This window comes from Glycine max, chromosome 5, assembly GCF_000004515.6.
Source record: "Glycine max cultivar Williams 82 chromosome 5, Glycine_max_v4.0, whole genome shotgun sequence".
Classification (NCBI taxonomy): Eukaryota; Viridiplantae; Streptophyta; class Magnoliopsida; order Fabales; family Fabaceae; genus Glycine; species Glycine max.
The window spans coordinates 40,860,798-40,879,792 of NC_038241.2; the positions used below are offsets into that span (position 1 = coordinate 40,860,798).

At 31.4% G+C, this 18,995-nt stretch overlaps 2 protein-coding genes and 8 non-coding genes across 12 annotated transcripts; 9 read left to right on the forward strand and 1 right to left on the reverse strand.

The window, feature by feature from the left end:
- Positions 1–1,449: 1,449 nt before the first annotated feature.
- Positions 1,450–6,219, forward strand: LOC102663814 (uncharacterized). 3 transcript variants are annotated; one of them, XM_014775881.3, is made up of 6 exons: positions 1,451–1,928; positions 2,370–2,436; positions 2,526–3,947; positions 4,042–4,103; positions 4,261–4,372; positions 5,470–6,219. In XM_014775881.3, the coding sequence occupies exons 3-6, from the start codon at positions 2,546–2,548 to the stop codon at positions 6,084–6,086; spliced, it is 2,193 nt and encodes a 730-aa protein (XP_014631367.1). In that variant the 5' UTR covers positions 1,451–1,928; positions 2,370–2,436; positions 2,526–2,545; the 3' UTR covers positions 6,087–6,219. The 3 variants fall into 3 exon arrangements, with proteins under 3 accessions (XP_040871648.1, XP_014631367.1, XP_006580469.1); XM_006580406.4 differs by having other exon boundaries at positions 1,451–1,924; XM_041015714.1 differs by lacking the exon at positions 2,370–2,436 and having other exon boundaries at positions 1,450–1,924.
- Positions 6,220–7,300: 1,081 nt separating this feature from the next.
- LOC100499739 (dynein light chain type 1-like protein) lies at positions 7,301–8,489 on the reverse strand. Its single transcript, NM_001351529.1, has 2 exons — positions 8,079–8,489; positions 7,301–7,784 (listed from the first exon to the last, which is right to left on the reverse strand). Exons 1-2 carry the CDS (start codon positions 8,214–8,216, stop codon positions 7,641–7,643), a joined length of 282 nt encoding a protein of 93 aa, NP_001338458.1. The 5' UTR covers positions 8,217–8,489; the 3' UTR covers positions 7,301–7,640.
- A 6,168-nt stretch (positions 8,490–14,657) lies between these two features.
- Positions 14,658–14,755, forward strand: LOC113001745 (small nucleolar RNA Z43). Its single transcript, XR_003267232.1, has one exon. It is a non-coding gene; the product is annotated as a small nucleolar RNA Z43 (small nucleolar RNA).
- A 265-nt stretch (positions 14,756–15,020) lies between these two features.
- LOC113001752 (small nucleolar RNA U83) lies at positions 15,021–15,101 on the forward strand. Its single transcript, XR_003267239.1, has one exon. It is a non-coding gene; the product is annotated as a small nucleolar RNA U83 (small nucleolar RNA).
- A 124-nt stretch (positions 15,102–15,225) lies between these two features.
- On the forward strand, positions 15,226–15,315 carry LOC113001742 (small nucleolar RNA snR60/Z15/Z230/Z193/J17). Its single transcript, XR_003267229.1, has one exon. It is a non-coding gene; the product is annotated as a small nucleolar RNA snR60/Z15/Z230/Z193/J17 (small nucleolar RNA).
- Positions 15,316–15,407: 92 nt separating this feature from the next.
- Positions 15,408–15,520, forward strand: LOC113001753 (small nucleolar RNA snoR99). The gene has a single exon (XR_003267240.1). It is a non-coding gene; the product is annotated as a small nucleolar RNA snoR99 (small nucleolar RNA).
- A 93-nt stretch (positions 15,521–15,613) lies between these two features.
- LOC113001713 (small nucleolar RNA SNORD14) lies at positions 15,614–15,736 on the forward strand. Its single transcript, XR_003267201.1, has one exon. It is a non-coding gene; the product is annotated as a small nucleolar RNA SNORD14 (small nucleolar RNA).
- A 122-nt stretch (positions 15,737–15,858) lies between these two features.
- Positions 15,859–15,982, forward strand: LOC113001793 (small nucleolar RNA SNORD14). The gene has a single exon (XR_003267279.1). It is a non-coding gene; the product is annotated as a small nucleolar RNA SNORD14 (small nucleolar RNA).
- Positions 15,983–16,108: 126 nt separating this feature from the next.
- On the forward strand, positions 16,109–16,232 carry LOC113001782 (small nucleolar RNA SNORD14). The gene has a single exon (XR_003267268.1). It is a non-coding gene; the product is annotated as a small nucleolar RNA SNORD14 (small nucleolar RNA).
- Positions 16,233–16,349: 117 nt separating this feature from the next.
- Positions 16,350–16,473, forward strand: LOC113001804 (small nucleolar RNA SNORD14). Its single transcript, XR_003267290.1, has one exon. It is a non-coding gene; the product is annotated as a small nucleolar RNA SNORD14 (small nucleolar RNA).
- Positions 16,474–18,995: the final 2,522 nt, after the last annotated feature.

Consider the following 18,995-nt stretch of genomic DNA (forward strand, 5'->3'; position numbering starts at 1 on the left):
TATGAAGTTCTAAGTCAATACCAAAAAATATGATGTTCTAAGTCCTCACATCATTAAAACCTAAACTAGAAAGTCATTTCGAATAAATTAATTAATAATTAGATGGCAAATATCATCTCCCTCTTTATTTTTTTATAATTTCTTTTTTTAAAAGAAGCTAAGACTCGCCTGGAATAAAGGATCGGAGAAGGAAAATTGGGATAGAAAGATTAGCAAGAATTGAACTCTACTATTCTCATTGATCTCTTACCAATTGAGGTACTAGCGAAAGATAATTTATTAACTTTTTTTATTTTTTTTAGATTTATTGAGCTTTTTATTTAGTTTAATTAGCTTTTTTCGTTCCAATTTTTTTATGTTGAGTTTAATTAAACAAGTCATTGAACTTCCCTACAAACCGTATTAAGAAATATCAATTAGTACTAGTTATAGTAATATTTAAGACAAGGGACTTCGGCCGGCAAATTGGAACGTGAACTACTATTTATGGTTGGCAGGTTTAGCTAAATGTTTATGGTTAATGCTTACTCTTGCAAAATGATGCAACTATCTCAATTCTCTCTTATCAGTGTTTTTAAGAAGTCCTACTAAGAGTCTAAAGCCACTATTTATAACAAGTATGTTGAAGATATCGAATAAGGAAGTATTTTTAAATGCAAACAATGAAAAAAAAAAACAGAATGCATCAATGGAATGTACAGTGTATTGAAAATAATATAATATTAAAACCAGTATTAAAAATTATTTTAATATTTTTAATTTTTTATTGATTGTATCTATCAGTATCGTACTCATGAAAAACTACGCTTATTCAAGTATTCATAATTATATTTCAAGGCTTCTTAGAAGAAAATATCCCCAACATGAAATCTGAATAAAAAAATGTTAAATATAGGTACGATTAAGTGCCTTTATGTTCATCCTTAAAAAAAAGTGCCTTTAAGTTCAAACTAATTCAATACCGAAAAATTTGATCATTCAACCGGTAACTACATTTAAAGGTAGTGAACGTGAACAGAAAGGATTTCTCTCTCCTCACTAGCAGTAAATGCCTCATCAAGACTAATAAAAAAAACAGTTCAGCCCATGAAAAGAACATTTCCTATTGACATTTTTTTTTAGAGGAAATTAACATTTTTTTTAACAAATACGTAACTACATTTTTTTAAAAATTTATTTTTTAAAAGAATCGATTGTAAAAATAAATTGAACAAACAAGCATTGAGGACATCTAAAGTTTTTTTACATTACTCAAATGATGCTGGCTCGACGACCCTTGCGTCATGTTACGAAGGCAACAATCATTTACCTATATCATTCATTAACCAATTGAATCATAATTAAGTGTGCCAATGTGATGTCACTGTCCAATCTCCTCACCCCACAATCAAAATTGAAAAGTAAACATGTCCTTTTATGGTAATTCATTGAAAAAGTCTCTGATAGAAATGAAAAAGGGAAATACTAATGTTCTGAACTGAATTTTTGGCTTCACCAACTCGAGTGTAGTGCCAGTTTCCACTTTCCATTGAGTATGTAACTGACACACTTATGTTTCCTTGCACTCTGCAACATGTGTACGACGAAAACCATTTATGTCTCATTTATTGCAATCACAGTATTTAATCGTTCGCAATAAACAAAGGAACTGTAGTCCAACCTCTTCGACTGATGCAAACACTTTCGTTATGTTAATGTATCCATCATACACGTGTGTTACTCCCATGAGTCTCTAGCACCATAGGAGTTGATTCTTCTCGTGGATGAATCTTCTACAAACCTTCTTGCTTCCTCACTCGCATAGTAACGTAACATCTTTCAATGTTTTCATGAGTTTCTTTCTCATCTGGGTTATGTTGTTCTGCTGATTCTGGCGTCTCTGTGCTTTATACCACATTGTTTTGGGATTCATGCTAAGAAAAAGGTAGGTAAGTATGAAAACATGAATTCCTCTTGTGTGCTTAATGTTGTATTTTGTTTACCATGTGTGTGTGTTTCCTTAAAGACGATACAAAGGATGGGGAGTGTATGAAGAAAAAAAGTTTGATTTTACAATGTGATATCATCTGCTGGCGTTACTTTCTTCTTATTTTTCTTCAACTTTCACAATTTCCATATTTCTTGTATAATTTCTGTGTTATGTCCCTTATGATTTCAGTGGAGATTCACTCACAGTCAACTTTCTGTCTATAAATGGTTATTACGAGAATCAAGTCTAACAATTATACAAATAGTTTAGTTTACAACATTTAGTGTTAAATGTTAGTGGTCTAAACTTTTTCTTTCCTCTGTTGATGTTTCTTTGATGTATGCTCATTTTGGATGACATTGCTGATGGGGACTGATTTTATAAGTGCTTAATGTATCAGTGGGACAAACAAATATTATTTTTGTATGCTGTAAAACTGTGAGATTCAAAGGGGACTAGACCACCATGTAAGTATTCTACAAAAAATTACGAAGAATTGATATGTGTATTAGAATGTAAACAACTTCTCAGTTTGTTGAATAAATTTATGTGACAGAATATCACCGGGACTCAGTCATGTATAGATCATTTCTGAGATGTGATGATCCAAAAGGAGTAGTAGAATGTGGGACAATCAGGAAATACAGGACTCGTTCTCACAAAGTGAAGGACAAGACAAGAATCCAGAAGACGGGTGAAAACTTGGAGACATCCTTGTCCTTGATGAACAAAAGATACAAAGAAGAGAATAAGGTCCCAAAAGGATGTGATGGAAATCTCATTGATCCATCATCTTATAGAGATATTATGTGTGATGAAAAGTCTGAAGATATTGCAGAAGGTATTGCAAAAGGAGCTCTTGGTCTGCAAGATTCTCTAATCATGATTCGCAAGTTGCAAGAAGAGGCTTCACCACATTCAGCTTCTTTTAGGAGAAAACAGACTATGAAACCTGAAAGAGACAGAATTGAAGCAAAGATGATTGGTAGAACGCAGGCTAATCCATTTGGGGAACAAAGTAATCCAAAGGGGTTTCAAAGACCACAGCCTTCAACTGGTGGTTGTCTAAGTAATTGCCAAGAGGAACTTAAGAAGGTGATTAAGGAGAGTTTGGTTAGGCAAAATATGTTTCCAAAGACCTCTGAAAGATTCAACTCTGGTTCAGAAACTTTCTCTACAAGCACAAGCCAATATTCTGCTGTCAGGACTAACAGCCTTTTTGATCCTTCTTTCTCAGCAATAGCTCCAAAGATGGAAAGAGCACCTAGCCTAATTTTCAAGCTGATGGGTTTAGAAGAAGCCCCCTCAAAATCATTTCCAGCTGTTAAGCAGAAACAGTTGGATAGAGAGCTAGATATGTCAAAGGTAAGAAAGAATGACTCTATAGCTGAGAAACAAAAGGCCCTGAGGGAAACTCTTGACACCACACATTTCAAAGGAATTTTGAAGGAGAGTTTTGTCAAAGAGCCCAAGCTTCATGTGCATCATTTCAATGATACCAATTCCAAGCAGTTTGGTGATTTATCTCACATTGCACTTATGAAACCTCAATGTACTCTTTACCAGGAATCAGTAAAAAGTACCTATATGTCAGTTCCTCCAAAAGGTTCCAGTTCCACAAACATGGGAAAAGAAATGGAAAAAGGTATATGCAAACGGGTGAACAAAGAGGAAGGACCTAAATTTCTCAAAGAGGTTATGAAACTTGATGCAAAAGGAATTAATCCTGTTGAAGAATCATCAGGTAAGGTAAAGCTGTATTGTCACATTGGTCACACATCACAGACAAATGAGACAATTGATAAAAAATGGAAGGTGCAGACCATTAGTAGAAAACTGCTGGAAAAGGATATCTCACAACCTATAATTGCGGCAACAAGACCTCAATATCAACGAGGAATCCCCTCCACAAAATTGAGGAAGCTAAAAAGTGGGTCCAGAATCGACATGAATGAGATTTCTTACCTAAAGAGAACAGGTTCAATCAACATCTCCACTCAAAAATACTAATAATTCCAAGGACCTAAATATTGAGATTAAAAAAACTGATTCTGTGGTATATTCCTTAACAGGTAGAAAGAATCAGATGAAGAACCAAAGCCCAATTATTGAGCCTGAACCAGCTAAACTAACTGTAAGTTTATTTTTTTTACTATATATATATATATATATATAGGAATCTAAACGTGGAAACTACTTTGTTGAAAACAATGTTTGGATTGTAAAATCATTAATGAATGAATGAAGCAAGACCTTCAATCTGAGTCTGAATTTACAATTCTTCTGCACAGGTTGAACAAATCAGGAAGGGAGAAAAGAAGAAAATTTGCACTGAGATTAGTGCACTAGAAGATGAACTCCTGATGGTGTGTGAAGCAGATGCCCACATAAATAAGATTGGAGGTAAGCTTCTCAAGTTATTACTACTGGCACAATTGAAATGAAACTCAAAATGTGTTGGGTAATTAACTTTCCTTCAAACAAAATTACTTATACCCACAAATGATCATAAGAATACAACAAAGATTACACTCTAGGAAAAATAATAATGAACTCAAAAATTTAGCGTGGTTTGACACCTTTTGCTTACATCTATGGAACTGTGTCAAAAGTATTTCACTATCACAAAAATGATTACAAGATTGTAACTCATCCTAAATTGTGCATCACTCTACAAATCTGAGTATCCCATATCTCATTCAATAGGTACAAGAAATGATAACACTCTCACATAGACATTTTTCTCTAAACAAAGTGACTTTGTTTCACAATCTCTCTACTCACACACTCTCTCTTCATGTGTATCTTTTTCATTAATTTTCTTCTCTATTTATAATGAAGATTGTCATCAGCTATAATAAATAAATTCTCTTGAAAATTGAAACAAAAACAACATTCAATACATCTATTCAAATAGATTTTATCTAGTAAAATACAATCTTCTACTTTGCATTTAAACCACTTAAACCTTAGTGATAAAAATTCAATTCTAACCATACATTAAATGGACCTTATCTTTTGAGTTGAAACTCTACAAAATGCACTCGTTGTACTCCTTTGCATTTATCATTTTCAAAGATATGAAAGTAGCATGTCTTCTTAATATCTCGAACAATATCAAAACAAATTATTATAATTTCTAATGTCTGATGCAAACCAAAAGGTGTACTACTGCCCTCCATATGTGTTGGGGCTTCCTTTCCTCTGTCTAGTGGCCTTAGCTCCCCTCTATATCAAAATAATTATTTGAAGTTTCATAGCTCAGCGAAGATATTGTGGAAAAAGAGTTACTTCATCTATTTTTTGCTTGGATCATAAGTATAGAGCCATAATAATCCCTTTTATGTAAAAATGGTAATGTTAAGCATTTGTCAAATAGCTTTATATTATTTTTATCATAACATTACACCTAGGAATATGCATTGGAAGCTTCTTCATCCCATTACAAGCATTTTGATTCTGTCTTTATGTGACTTATTTCTCTAATTTTGATGTCACAGAAAAATACAAGCAGAGGAAGAGTTTTTCAGGCGATGACATTATTATGCTGCTCAAGTCTGAACATGAAAATAATGCTATCACTGCTTATAGCATTAATGCTGATAAAGAGGGGACTGAGCTGAAACATTTTCTTTTAACCTGTCCATCATTCATTGGACATGCAAAGAAGCTCTTCAATCTTGAAGTGGATTGTCCCAACACCCTACAAAAGGATGAAACTATTTACAACATGGCAAATCTCAGGCTTTATTTGGATTGCGCGTATGAACTCACTGAGCGTAAAAGCCTTCAAGAGTCACAAGTAGTTCGTTCTTTCTTGCTTGCTTGTGGAGGGAGCTCAAGATTACACATCTCCGTAGGCAGGTTGGCTGAAGAAATATGTAATGGCATTGAGAATCTGAAATTTTACAAAGAACATTCCGGGGAGGAAGTTTTTGCAGGCAATGATGTCTTTGCAATGATGGAGAAAGACATGAAGTGCAATGGAGAGATAAATGGTATGTGGGAGAAGGGTTGGAGGAGAGGATTTTCTGCAGATGAGGCTGAACTAGTTGTCAATAAAATAGAGATCCTGCTTATGAGTGGATTAATTGAGGAGATTATTATAAATTTATGATTACATCGCATTTCAGTATCTTCACCGGTTCAACTTGTAGATAATAAGGACTGACTATACAACAGTTGAATGTTAAAACAGTTGGCATAGTTGCATAGTTTTGGAATGAAAAGTTAGTAATCTATAAATATTAATTCTACCATTGGCGTTGGTTACACATTTTTAACACCATAACACCTTATGTGTTAACATGATCGCATGAGGCTGGGACTTATGACTTCATATATGATATTTAAAACTAATAGATTCTACTGAATTTTTAAACGCACACATGAAAACAGTTGGCATAGTTACCTAGTTTTGGTATCAACAGCATTTAGTAATCTTAGATCACAAATACTCCTACAATTGGCGTTGGACACATTTTTTACACGACACCACCTCGTGTGATACGTGTAATGTATTTCACATTGTATCAAGTGTCTAATTCAAAAATTATTGTTAGTGGTTCAGACACTTGAACCAAACCTTCATTTGAATGTCTTAAAACACTAAATAATATACAAAATATTTAATTGTTTTTGTCCATAATATTTAACTTATTTCGGATTTAATTAAACAATCTACTAAAACAGAAACTCAAAATTTTTAGTTGAAGTTAAAACAAGTTACACTGTGATTTGCGAGTTTAATAATTTTGCCTTATATCTTTTGTCAAATGAATTTAATTAGAATGCAATAATAGTGATTTATAATGTTTTTCAATAACATATTATTATGTCCAGTAAGTTTTTAACTTTTATAAGAATTATTTTAAAAGTATAGTTAAGACCATTTTTAATTAACTGATCATATAAAATAATTAACGTTTAACAATGCATAAAAAATAAATTCTAAGAATGTATCCGATAAATTTTTGCCATATATACATTTTTTAAGGGTTTAATTTCTTTGTACTCTCAGTAATAAAAAATTTATATTGTAAATTACTCAGAAATCATGTTATGTATTTTCAGATAGTTACCGTTAAAAAATCAATAAATTTATCATACAAATCATAATAAATAAACCCTAAAAATGATAATATAGAAATACTTTTTTCCGTTTATTAAAAAATTAAAGATGATGTTATCATTATTTTTTAATTATATCTTAATCTCTATCTAATTGTTAACTATTATACACACTTGTTATAAATAAAAGAACACACCCCATTTGGAACAATAATTCTATTTTTGCCACGAAGAAGAAATGAATATTCATACTGGGAAAAAGAAAAAGAAACGAATAAAGCTCAGACAATTTTATTTTATTATTATTCTTTTTTCACATAAAGCAGAGACAGCATCTTAATTATAGTTCTATTGATACACATATTCACATAGGAGAATCCAGAGTCGTCGGAAAGTTCCATCTGAGAGACAAGGTGATGGAGACACTTCAACAGCCATCATACATAGTTCTTCCATCTGTAACATCTAAAATATTTTGATGATGCATGGAAGAAAAATCAGATATCAAGAGGGATCAATTAAAAACTTGTCCTGCACTGCATATGGATGCTTCTCTGATAACCAAACCCTGTATTCTACCTCAGATTGTACATAAGATAAATCAAGAAGATGTTCCCTTAAAGATAAGAAAATTAAGGGTCTCCAGAGCAAAATAGATGAAAGTCCCTGATGAATGGGTGAAATAGCACCCAAAATTGGATCCCACCACACATTGCCACCCATTCCCATACACACTATCAAATTCCTGAAAAACCAAACACAACCACCACATAATCAATAGAAAATAACACATGCACCTCAAAAGAACTAACATTAGTCAAATTACCGTCATAGGAGAAATTATTACATAGTTTCAAATTACTAGGTGTCTATGATATTAATTAATTTTCAAATCCCATGTAATAAAAAATTAATAATGTTAAAGTATGTATCATGCAGATAATGGTTGAGACTTAAAGTCTTGAATTATGTAAATTTTCTCCAAAACCACACCCCAATTTAGAAAAAGAAAGAAAAAGATATAGTAAAAGTGAGGGACCTTCTTGATATGGGCAGCAATAGAGATGCAATCATAAACATCGTAGAGATCAAGAGCCTGAGAAGCAGAGGCCATGGCATGGATCTGCATCTTGGGTGACATGTCTGTTTCTTTCACCATAGCTTTTCCTTCCAACATCCTTTTGTTGTTCTGTGTTACAAGGTTTTTGCAGTGAATAATAATCTGTTATCTAAGGTTGAGATTGTGGCACCAAAGAAGCCCCTCTACTCCAGTTCCAAGTTCCAAACCCAGCGTTGGTTCCAACAATGATGATGCATTGGTGATTGAGTGATCTTATTATTGATGGGGTGGCACTACTTTAAGAGATACACGTAATCTGACCTTTATGTTCAGCTATCTTCTCTCTCTCTCTCTCTCTAATCTCTTTTTCTCACACTCCATTCAATCATCAACAAATTACAAACCATTGTGATTGCATTTCTTATCTCTGTTCTTCAACTTGCAACTGTTTATTTTAATTCACTTATTTTATTACAATCTATTTGGTAAGAAATGTGGAAAAGTGAAAGTCGTTACTTCGATGTTAACGCGAAAATTTGACGCAATTTTTCTTCTAAAAACTGACGCAAAATCAAATAGGAGTATGTTATAAATTGTTTTTGTAAAATTAGTAAACGAATTTCCTCAAAAAAAATTAATAGATGAATAGTTATTTTGGTAAATAACAGTTTCTTGAGCAAAATCATTTTTCAAGCATAAATTATTAAAAACGATTTTTATAATGGTTAAAGAACCAATAAATAAAATTTATAAAAATAAATAACTTTTTATTATAAATCACAGTATTTGATATATAGATCATATTTAATGTTGTATTATTTATTAAAAAATAATTTTAATTCTTTCATTCTTATTTACTATAATGGTTAGTAAAAGTATATTAAAAATATGTATTTTAAGAAATTATATGAAATTTGTATAGGAAATAATAAACATATTTTTTAATGATGCATTGAAGATTTCTGTATTGAAAATGTCAAAATGGTTCGCGTCGCGGGGTTACGTATTTGTCCTTCTTATTCCTACGCGTAAAAATAAAATTTAGTCACATGCTCGTATGCGTTTCCGTAATATTTTATCACTAAAAATGTGAGGAATACTACCAATGGTTAAGTTAAGGATAAGATTGCAGTGAAAAAAAAGCAGAGGATAAGATAAAAATAATAACTAATAATATTAAATTTATCAATAATTAACATTATCTTTAAAATTATTGAACTTTTATTTCCTTGTTTTACTCATTTATTTATATAATATATATTTACTTAAAGGCATTTTTATATATAAAAAAAACTAATATAATAGTAATTAATTTTCAATACTCTTTTATAAAAGTGTGCATCGAAATTTGTGCAAATGGAATCTAAACACGCTGGAAAGGGTGAGAACTTAGAAGATAATATCACAGAATATCCGCACCCCGGATTGGTTTGGTGCAGAATGCAGATTAGCTTAAATCCATGGATTATCTCGAATCCCAATCGTAATCATTGCTTGTGCCTGATGTAATTCGCATTAATTCAATTCCTTTTGTCAATCTGAAGATATAATATACGCCGGCAAGAGCACGTGGCATCTCTCTTTCTCATGTAATGGAATGCATAAATGAAGGTCATTGTTTTGTGCAGCATTTTTTTTATTTTGCATCCAGTAAATTTTTATAAATTTTAAAAGTATTTTGTTAATTAACAATATGAATTTGGAATCCGAATGAATCATATGGAATTCATATTTATTGTCAATTCATAAAAATATTATTGGATTCGTAATATGAATTGAGAATTCTTATAATAATATTAGTAGAGTACTCTTGAAATTTACAAAAATTTACTAGGTACACAAAGCAATTTTTGGAAATTAAATTGTGCTTTGCCTCCTTCATGTATAGGTCCTGTTTCTTTTATATATATATATATATATATATATATATATATATATATATATATATATATATATATATTTTTAAATAGTCTATTTCAAGTATTTAGTGAAAGTTACATAATTCGACCAAAAGATAAATAAAATCTAATTAAGAATTATTTTTATCAAAGATCAAATTCAGATAAAACAATTTAACTTTGACTTTCAAAATATTAGACTAAGAAATGAAATTGTGTTGTGACTTATGTATGTATGGGTCCAATTCCCTTTTTTTTGTTTTTTTTATAGATCTAAATAGTCCATTCCAAGTGTTTGTGGTTACTAAAAAAACCTTAACCTTTCAGTTTATTAGAAAAAAGAAACTTTAACTAATTTGAAACTCGATGAAAAGATAAATAAAATCTCATTAATAATTATTTTTTCTAAGGGTCAAATTCGTACAAAACAATTTAACATTATAAAATTTTCTTGCCAAATTTTGGTTCTAATATGGAACAACGGAGACATGCTTTTAGCATGTCACGCTGATAAAAATTTCTTTAATTCAATGCAATGATTTTGGTTTACACATATTTCACAATGCTATATTGTGATTATGACTATATTGGCCAAAAACACGTGTGACTACTGCGTAATATTGGGCCAAAAACAAAAAACGAGTAGCTTACGGGTAATAACCATTCAATTGTTTGACCAATAAAACTCCATACCTTTCTTTCTTTTTTGGTGCTACAAGGGGCTAAAAGCCCAAAACTAGAACCCACCAAAAAAAAAATAGAAGAGACATCAGTCAACATATTACATAGGCAAATGCTTGGGGCACCTAACATTTTTGCTGGGACACCTAACAGTTTCTGAAAATGTCAAAAATATCTTTATGAGTATTTTTGGTTACAAATAGAAGGTTTGGTTTTTCATTTCTGCATCACCTTCTTTTTCGCAAAATTTCACACCCTTAGTTTAAGTTGTTTTCGTTAGCTTTGCGTTTTTTTGTCTTTGGTGGTGTACTTGCGTTGTTCCAAAGGATATGGTGAAGTTGAATGATTATTTGTCGCCGAAGAAGAAAAAGTATGTAAAAAAAAAAAAAAGATTTTTGTCTCTGGGGGTGTACTTCCGTATGTTTTTAATTTTTTTAAAAAAATTAAATCTGCATGGATTAATAATTAAATCTTAAATCTTAAATTTTGGTTTCAATATTTTTTAAAACTATCAAATTTAATATATTTTTAAATTTGATTTCAATCATTATCTTAAACTAACAATCTTATCATATTTTAAATTTTTGTTTCAATATTTTTAATAACTACCAAATCAAATATATTTTTAAATTTAATTTCAATCATTATCTTAATGTATAAATCATAAAAAATTATAAATAATATATTTTTTATAAATAAAATCAATACTTAACATATAAATAAGAAAAAATTATAAAATTTCACTAACATTACAAAACAACATTAAACAATTTAAGTAATAATTGACAAATCAAAATTAAAAAAAAAACAAATTTAGAAGAAGAAAAATTGAAAAAAAATTATTTAACAAAAAAAACCATGAGTATTACCATATGAACCATACAGATTGATGATTCGTATGAGTTTTTTTTTTCAGAAAAATGTCATTTTGTGTTAGAGGAAGAAGAAGAACTACATGAAGGAAGAAAAAAGAAAGAAGAAAAACCACCCAGTCGCGTGAAAAGTGGTGGAAGAAGAAGAAGAATCGCAAGAGGAAGAAGAAGAATCGCAATCACAAAGAAGAATAACTACAACAAGAAAGAACCATGAACAACCAAGAGAATGAAGGAGATCACGAGAAGAATGAAGAATAACACGACATACGTGAAGGAAAACGAAGAAGCAGAAGGAGAATGAAGGAAACTACCATGAGGAGGAAAAAACGCAAAAAAGAAGAAACACCACGGTGGAATAATATGGACGCACCCTGTAGCCGTGTTTATATTAATAAAATGAAGGACATTTTAACCCTTTCACCTAGGATATTAGGTGTTCCAACAAAACTTTTGGGTGCCCAAAGCAACACACTATTACATATGAAAAACATGGACACCATCGTGCCGCTCCATTCCACGCTTAGCAAACAACTCAGCAACCTGATTCACCTCATGAAGGATATGGTTGCAGCTGAGGAGATGAATATCCTTAGCCATATCAGCAACATGATTGCTGAGAGAATAGCAAACACACATCATTATATAAATCTTAAGAAAGCAAATTGGATATTAGATTGCATTGGAGATAAGTTAAAATTTAGGGTTTAGGGGGAGGGTCAACAAATCATTTATTAGAAATGTCTAACGACACTTAGACAAGCACGCAAAATGATGACGTGTATATATTACAACAGTGCACAAAACATCAACAATGATAGGATAAGTACACACGCCAAAAACAAACTAACAAAATAATAATCCTGCACTTACAAATCCCAAAATTTTATAAGCATAAAACACATTCTCTTATAATTAACTTTTAAAGTTGTAGCCTTTGTCACAATACAATATTTTTTTTCTTCAAAAAAACAATGTTAAAAACACATTATTTTAAACACACATTCCACTATTTGTTGGAGTTTTTTTAAATTACAAAAATTTAACAAACATGCTGGTGAGAAGTGAAACATATCAAAATTTATTATTTTTAATAAATTTTAATCAATAATAAATAATGTTAAAAAGGCATGCTACTAGCATTTCCCTTAGAAAAAACTGAAAGCAAATTATTCTTTGATAGTAGCTAGTTTTTATTGTTCCAAAGATAGTGTGATGAACAACATGATTAATTTTAATTTGATATATCTTTATAGCATAATTAATACTCATCGTAAAAAAAAATAGCTAACATAGATACTAAATTCATTAAGGTTCTTGATGGACAGCGAAATTGATTATTAACATTTGTAATCTTAAGTCTTTATAAATGTTTAATTTGTCTTTTATACAAACACTTTGTAAAGGTAAAAATTAAAAGAAGGATTGAATTATGATTTACAAACTTTCACAGTAATTTTCGTAAAAAAGCTATCATCTTAATAGCAAATGTAAGACAAACACTCTAACAAATAAAAAAAAAGACAAAAGGTTTTGAAGAATATATTTTTCTTAAAACATAAATCACAATCAAAAGTAAGATAAACAAATAAAAATAAGAGACCAAGCATAGATGTTTTATATTGGATCGTTTCTACCATTTACCTTACATCTAGATATTGACAATCAAGTAAACTTTTACTATCTTTTACAAAGATGCAAGTTTAGTTTTACAAGCTATTTTTAACTTATTTCTAAATAATTTTTATGCTAAGATTTCTGTTGTGACATTTAATGTTTGTCACCAATTAATCACTAAGACTGATAAAATATTATTCTTTTTTTGGTAGTACTCAGAATTTGTCTCCAAAGATCACATTATTGTTTGTTAAAAGAAGTACATTATCTTGTATTTTTGTGCATCTTTTTATGTAGTAGGTGAACTTTATTCTGTGTCTTTTCTCTTTCTTTTTTTGTCATTTGAGAGATCTTATGAAAAATATTCAAATATTTATTGCAAGAGGATCAAACACACAAAATATTCACTTGATCTTAAATGCTTATAGATTTAAAGTGTGTCAAATAAGTCTCAAGGGATTGAAGAATATCAAACTAGAAAATAAAAACAATAAGAAAGTTGAAAGTTCATGTGGTGCAATGACTATATAATTGTTTTTGGTTCTATGTTTAAATATCTTTTTGGTATCTATAAAATATTGATGTTTTGGTACCTAACCTTTAGCAGTGAAACAATTTTTTTTGGTACCTAACAAATCTTTTATTTTTGAAAAAAATACTTATCATGAAAATGACTTTGTTATTAAACCAAGAATTTTTAGATGACCTAAACTTAATGATGTGACGTTCCGTCAGTCACAATATTAATTAAAAAAATTTACTAGCGACAAATAATAAAATCTCACACAAAAATATGAAATACTAAATTTGAAAAAAAATTAGGTACCAAAATCAAATCAATCTATTTTACAAGTACTAAAAATTATTTAAGCCTTTGGTTTATTTATTATTTAATTATTTTTTATGAATTTAATATCTATTAAAATTAATATTTTCAAATTAAAATTAAATTAAATCAATATTTAATTTAACTAATAGTTTTTCAAATTGCATCTATTTGTGATTAATTATAAATATTTTACTAATTAAAGAAATTAAAACAAGTTCCAATGCTTTTTTGTATTGAGGAGGACAAAAGCTCGATTTTTTTTTAAAAAGTGCAAAATAAGAATTTCACATGGAGATCATCCATCCTAATGTGCAATCAAAACGTTAAATTTCCAAGTTTCACAACTAAGATTTAAAAAAAGTAAAACCTTGGTGTAAAAAAAAAATACGTTCACTAACTTAACCTCCCGAGTAATTTGGCTAGGTTATTTGATAGCGCAGGTTAGGAAGGGCGCACCCTCAGCACGTGCTAGAGACATCACCGAGTCACCCAAAACCCTAGTTCACAATTCTCCTCTTTATAAGCACTCTCTATGTACCTAACCAACATGTGATTGCCGGTTGTTGAGGCTAGGGTTTCCGTCTTCCTCTGCGATCCAATTTCCTTCGCTGCTTTCAGTATTCTCTTGTTTGTGATTGCCGATTATTGATTAGAAGGAATGGGACTGTGACGATTTCTGTGATTAGGTCTCGTTCGTCGTAATTGGCCTAACCGGCCTTGCCGACCATCCTGCTATATCACCACCCATATTCTGAGTCCCTTTTTCCCTCTTCAATAAATTGTTTTACGTTGTTAGTATTAGTTTTCTATGATTCTTACTCTTTCGATCGGCCTATGATTAAATCATAAATAATAGACAAGCATATGTCTGAACTATTTCGTGTGGAACAATCTAATCTTCTCTATGAGGCCAACTATTTGTCTGTTTTCATAAGATTGTTCGTTTAGGTCTAGTCTTCCAAGGAAATGTTTTTCTTTTATGATTGGAATGTTTGATTTTTTTTTAATCTTCTGTTCATTCTTTTGCCAATGACGAGAGAACTGGTAAATGTGTAATGTATGATTTTTTTATGATTACAGACCCTACTGCCTTCCTTCTGAGGCCTTGCCTTTAACGGTTTTGATTTTCTTTTTTTTGCTGTATTTCTTTTTGAGATGTTTGTGAGTTCGTGTAGTTTGAGTATTTTTTTAAATCTATTAGTTTGGTCCCTTGACCGGTTTAATTGTAGAAGGGTTATATGATGATTAGAAGCATAGTTCAGATGATTTATCTGTGATTAATTCTGTTTTTAGTCTTTCGCTCCTATCTGATGACCCCTTAACATAACTTTTTATTTGTTGACTGTTAAATTACCCGTTCTGCCATTTAGTTTTTGGAGTATTCGTCAGCCCCCTTTAGCAATGCCTCTGATTGCTCTAGGCTAGGGATGAATGTGTCCCTCACATATAATGCTTCCTTCCGATTCACCTTGTCAGCTTTGTTTTTTTTTAATGTTTTGCTGATCATTGTAGGATGGAATATCTTTATATTTGAGTTCGTATGATCAATGAATGTTATTTTCTTACTGATGATTAGTTCGCATGCATTATTATTTCCTCAGGTAATACATTGGTTGTTGTCTGTGATGATATCTTTTAAGGCTGTTTCTCAAAACATTCGCAGTGGCCGCCTAAGAGCTTTCGCCTTCGCCAGGCTTGAGAGCTAGTGCTGCTTTTATCCTTCCTTGGATGTCTGAGACGTTATACCTTAAATTATGTTTATTGTTGGTGTTTTTTTTCGTTGTTGTTTCTTAACTACATTTGGGTTGATGATTAATTCATTACTCAATGAAATATATTAATTTAGTTTTGAATGTTTAATTAGTCGATGATGACAATCACAAAGGCTTGTTTCTCTAAACATTCGCAGTGGCCGCCTAAGAGCTTTCGCCTTCGCCAGGCTTGAGAGCTTATGCTGTTATTATCCTTCCTTGGATGTCTGAGATTCTGTAGCTTTGATGCATATTTGATTTGATTCGATTGGCTTTGTTTTATGATTTTTTTTGCATTGTTTCATTTTTATGAAATTGATTTGTCCTCCATAGTTATGAAATTTTTGCTCGTCCTTCAACAACTCGATGATGATAAATTCAAAGGCTTGTTTCTCTAAACATTCGCAGTGGCCGGCCAAGAGCTTTCGCCTTCGCCAGGCTTGAGAGCTAATGCTGCTATTATCCTTCCTTGGATGTCTGAGAGTTGGTTCATTGTGCAGTGAATTGATTATTTTGTTTTGTATTTCATTTAAGTTTTATAAGTTTTGTATACAAGTTTTTCTCACCAATTTTTTATTTTAGCATTTTGTCACATTGATCCACGCCAATGATGATAAATCCAAAGGCTTGTTTCTCAAAACATTCGCAGTGGCCGCCTAAGAGCTTTCGCCTTCGCCAGGCTTGAGAGCTTGTGCTGCTTTTATCCTTCCTTGGATGTCTGAGGTCATTATATTATTTCTTTGTTGACCATTTTCGTCTATGTGGTTGATTGATGCTGTAAGTTAGTAGTTTTTTTTCTTTAGTATGATTTAGTTAAGCATGGTTAAATGAAAGAATATGTTGTCATCACCCATATCTTTTGTATGTAAATTATTAAACTATGTAGAAATTGTATAATGAGTAATACAATTCCTTTCATTAAGCCGAAGCATTGAATAATCGTGGATCTATTGAAAATACGTAATTGAAGTTCTGGGTACAGAAGCTGCGAGGTAATACACTTAGACCTGGGATCGTTGAATGAGTCTGTTTCCTCATTGCTTCCTTATTCGAGTTCGCGTCCCTTGAACTCGGAAATTATTAACTATTTTTTTGGTTCCTTGTGGCAAAAATATGGCCGTGGAGGGGAAGAGAAGTCAGAAGAGAATTCAAGCATCCAGGCTAAAAAACATCCAAGCCAAAAAACGGTTAAAATTTAGTAGTGTCGCCAAGTGATTTTCTGACAGTTGTGTATTTTATGCCATCGTTTAAACGTGTGTATTCTATCAGTTATGGTTGTAAGTTTAAACGAAAATTTTGTCAACTTGTAAGCTGTTTTTTGATAAAACACTATGTATTACTAATAAGAAATAGAAGAATGAATTGCATCACAGAATGGTAGTAAACTTGAGTTTGTATTTTTTAAAGCAATGCCTCCCGTATGACGATGTGTTTTTCGTTAGATTTACTATTTAAAAAAAATTAAGGTTTAAATAACTTGTTTGAGTACTTATAATTTACTGTTATTATTTTTGAAAAAATATTATTTTAATTCTTATAGCACATTTTTGCAAGGGCTAATAAAGGTTATTTAAGTTAAAAATTAATTAAAAAGTTTTTTTTGTAACAAATCCTTATCTATTTTGTTGGCAAACCATTGATGTTCTTATCAAGTTAAGAACACTCGACACTTACAGACAGCTTCGGAATTTCATAAAAAAAGTTCTAGCAATAACACCAATGTAGACAATCAACAAACGTAACCAACTTGTTCTTGCTTTCTTGGGGAAGAATAAAAAAAAGATTGATGGAAGGCATAAACAATCGTCGAAGTTTAGAAGACATAATCCCAAATAAAACAAATCACGTGATATCAAGACTTTTTTTTTCTTCTGGGTCACTAATCCGTTCACTACACTCACTAACAGTGAGTAAGGAAGGCGTTCAATTGGTTTGGCATTCTTATCAGAATTCGTATTTGGAGATATCTTGCATTGAGCCAAAATCAAACAAGATCTATTGAGAATCGTATGCGACTTTGGGTTCCTCTGTTTTTTGGTTTTGGACGAGATTTGTTGCCAGTGACATTTGTGAACGTGAATACGAAGATGGTGGTGGGGGAGGTCATGGAACTTGGGACGGTAGAGGAAATTTTGGACGTTAGTGAGGTTAGTTCTGAGATGGGAGCGCGATGGCGAGATCAGATCTGTGACGATGGGTTAGATATACCAAAGTGCCTTTGTGATGAGGTCTCATAAACTCCATGCAGCGTTGCTTTCGGATTAGAGTTGGGGTGGCTTGATTCGATCGACGAGTTGGGTTTGTCGGAGAAAAACAAACTTTGGTTTTAGGTATTGGGGTACATTCACCCTCCTGGCGGTCATTTCTAGGCGGTGTGGTTGGGTATTGTTGGTGGTTGTGGGTAGGGGTATTTGTGGGTTAGTTTGGATCGATTTTAATTAAATTTAAAATCTAACTCAATAATCGGGTTGGTTTAGTTTTTATATATTTTTTTAAATTCAATTTAATTTATTTTTGAATGATTTGATTTAATTTGGATTAATGAATTATTTTTTTTAAATTATTATTTTATATCATAATTTATTCAAATATTTAATATAATTAAATATAATATCATCACTTGAACAGTTTTGATCAATTCATTTCAATTTTGACTCAAATACATTAATAATCCAATCTAAATTTTTCAAATCAATTTGAATCAATTGGTATTTGTGAAACCATATCCATGACCAACCCCTTTTTGGTGGAAGGAGCAGTCACTTGTGAGAAATGTAAAAAGAGTTAAGTGTTTGCTTGAGGGAGGCAAACCTAGGATTCGAGTGTAATATCTTATAAACATAAGATATGTGAGGGGGGTTTAGGCCTTTTAAATCAAAAATTGAAACCTTGTGCTTCTTTCCTGTATTCTGTGGGAGTGAGACTTTCATTGTAAGAAAAATTCTCTATGGGTTCGGTGGGTTCACCATTACTATTTCAGAGAGAGAGCGATGTGTAAAATTACAATACTTCTTCATCAGATTCAGTTTTGATAAAGAAAATCATTCAAATAAGGGACTTTATTATCTCCAAAGAGCTAAGTACGAAAGAGGTCAAAAAGAGGATTCAATCTTGGAGCACCAATGAACAATTGTTTGTTGGCAAAGTCTATAAATACATTAGAGGTGTCAAGCCTACTGCTAGTTGGTGTTCTGTTATATGGAACCCAACAATCCCCCCTAAGATGTCTTTCACTCTGTGGCTTGCTA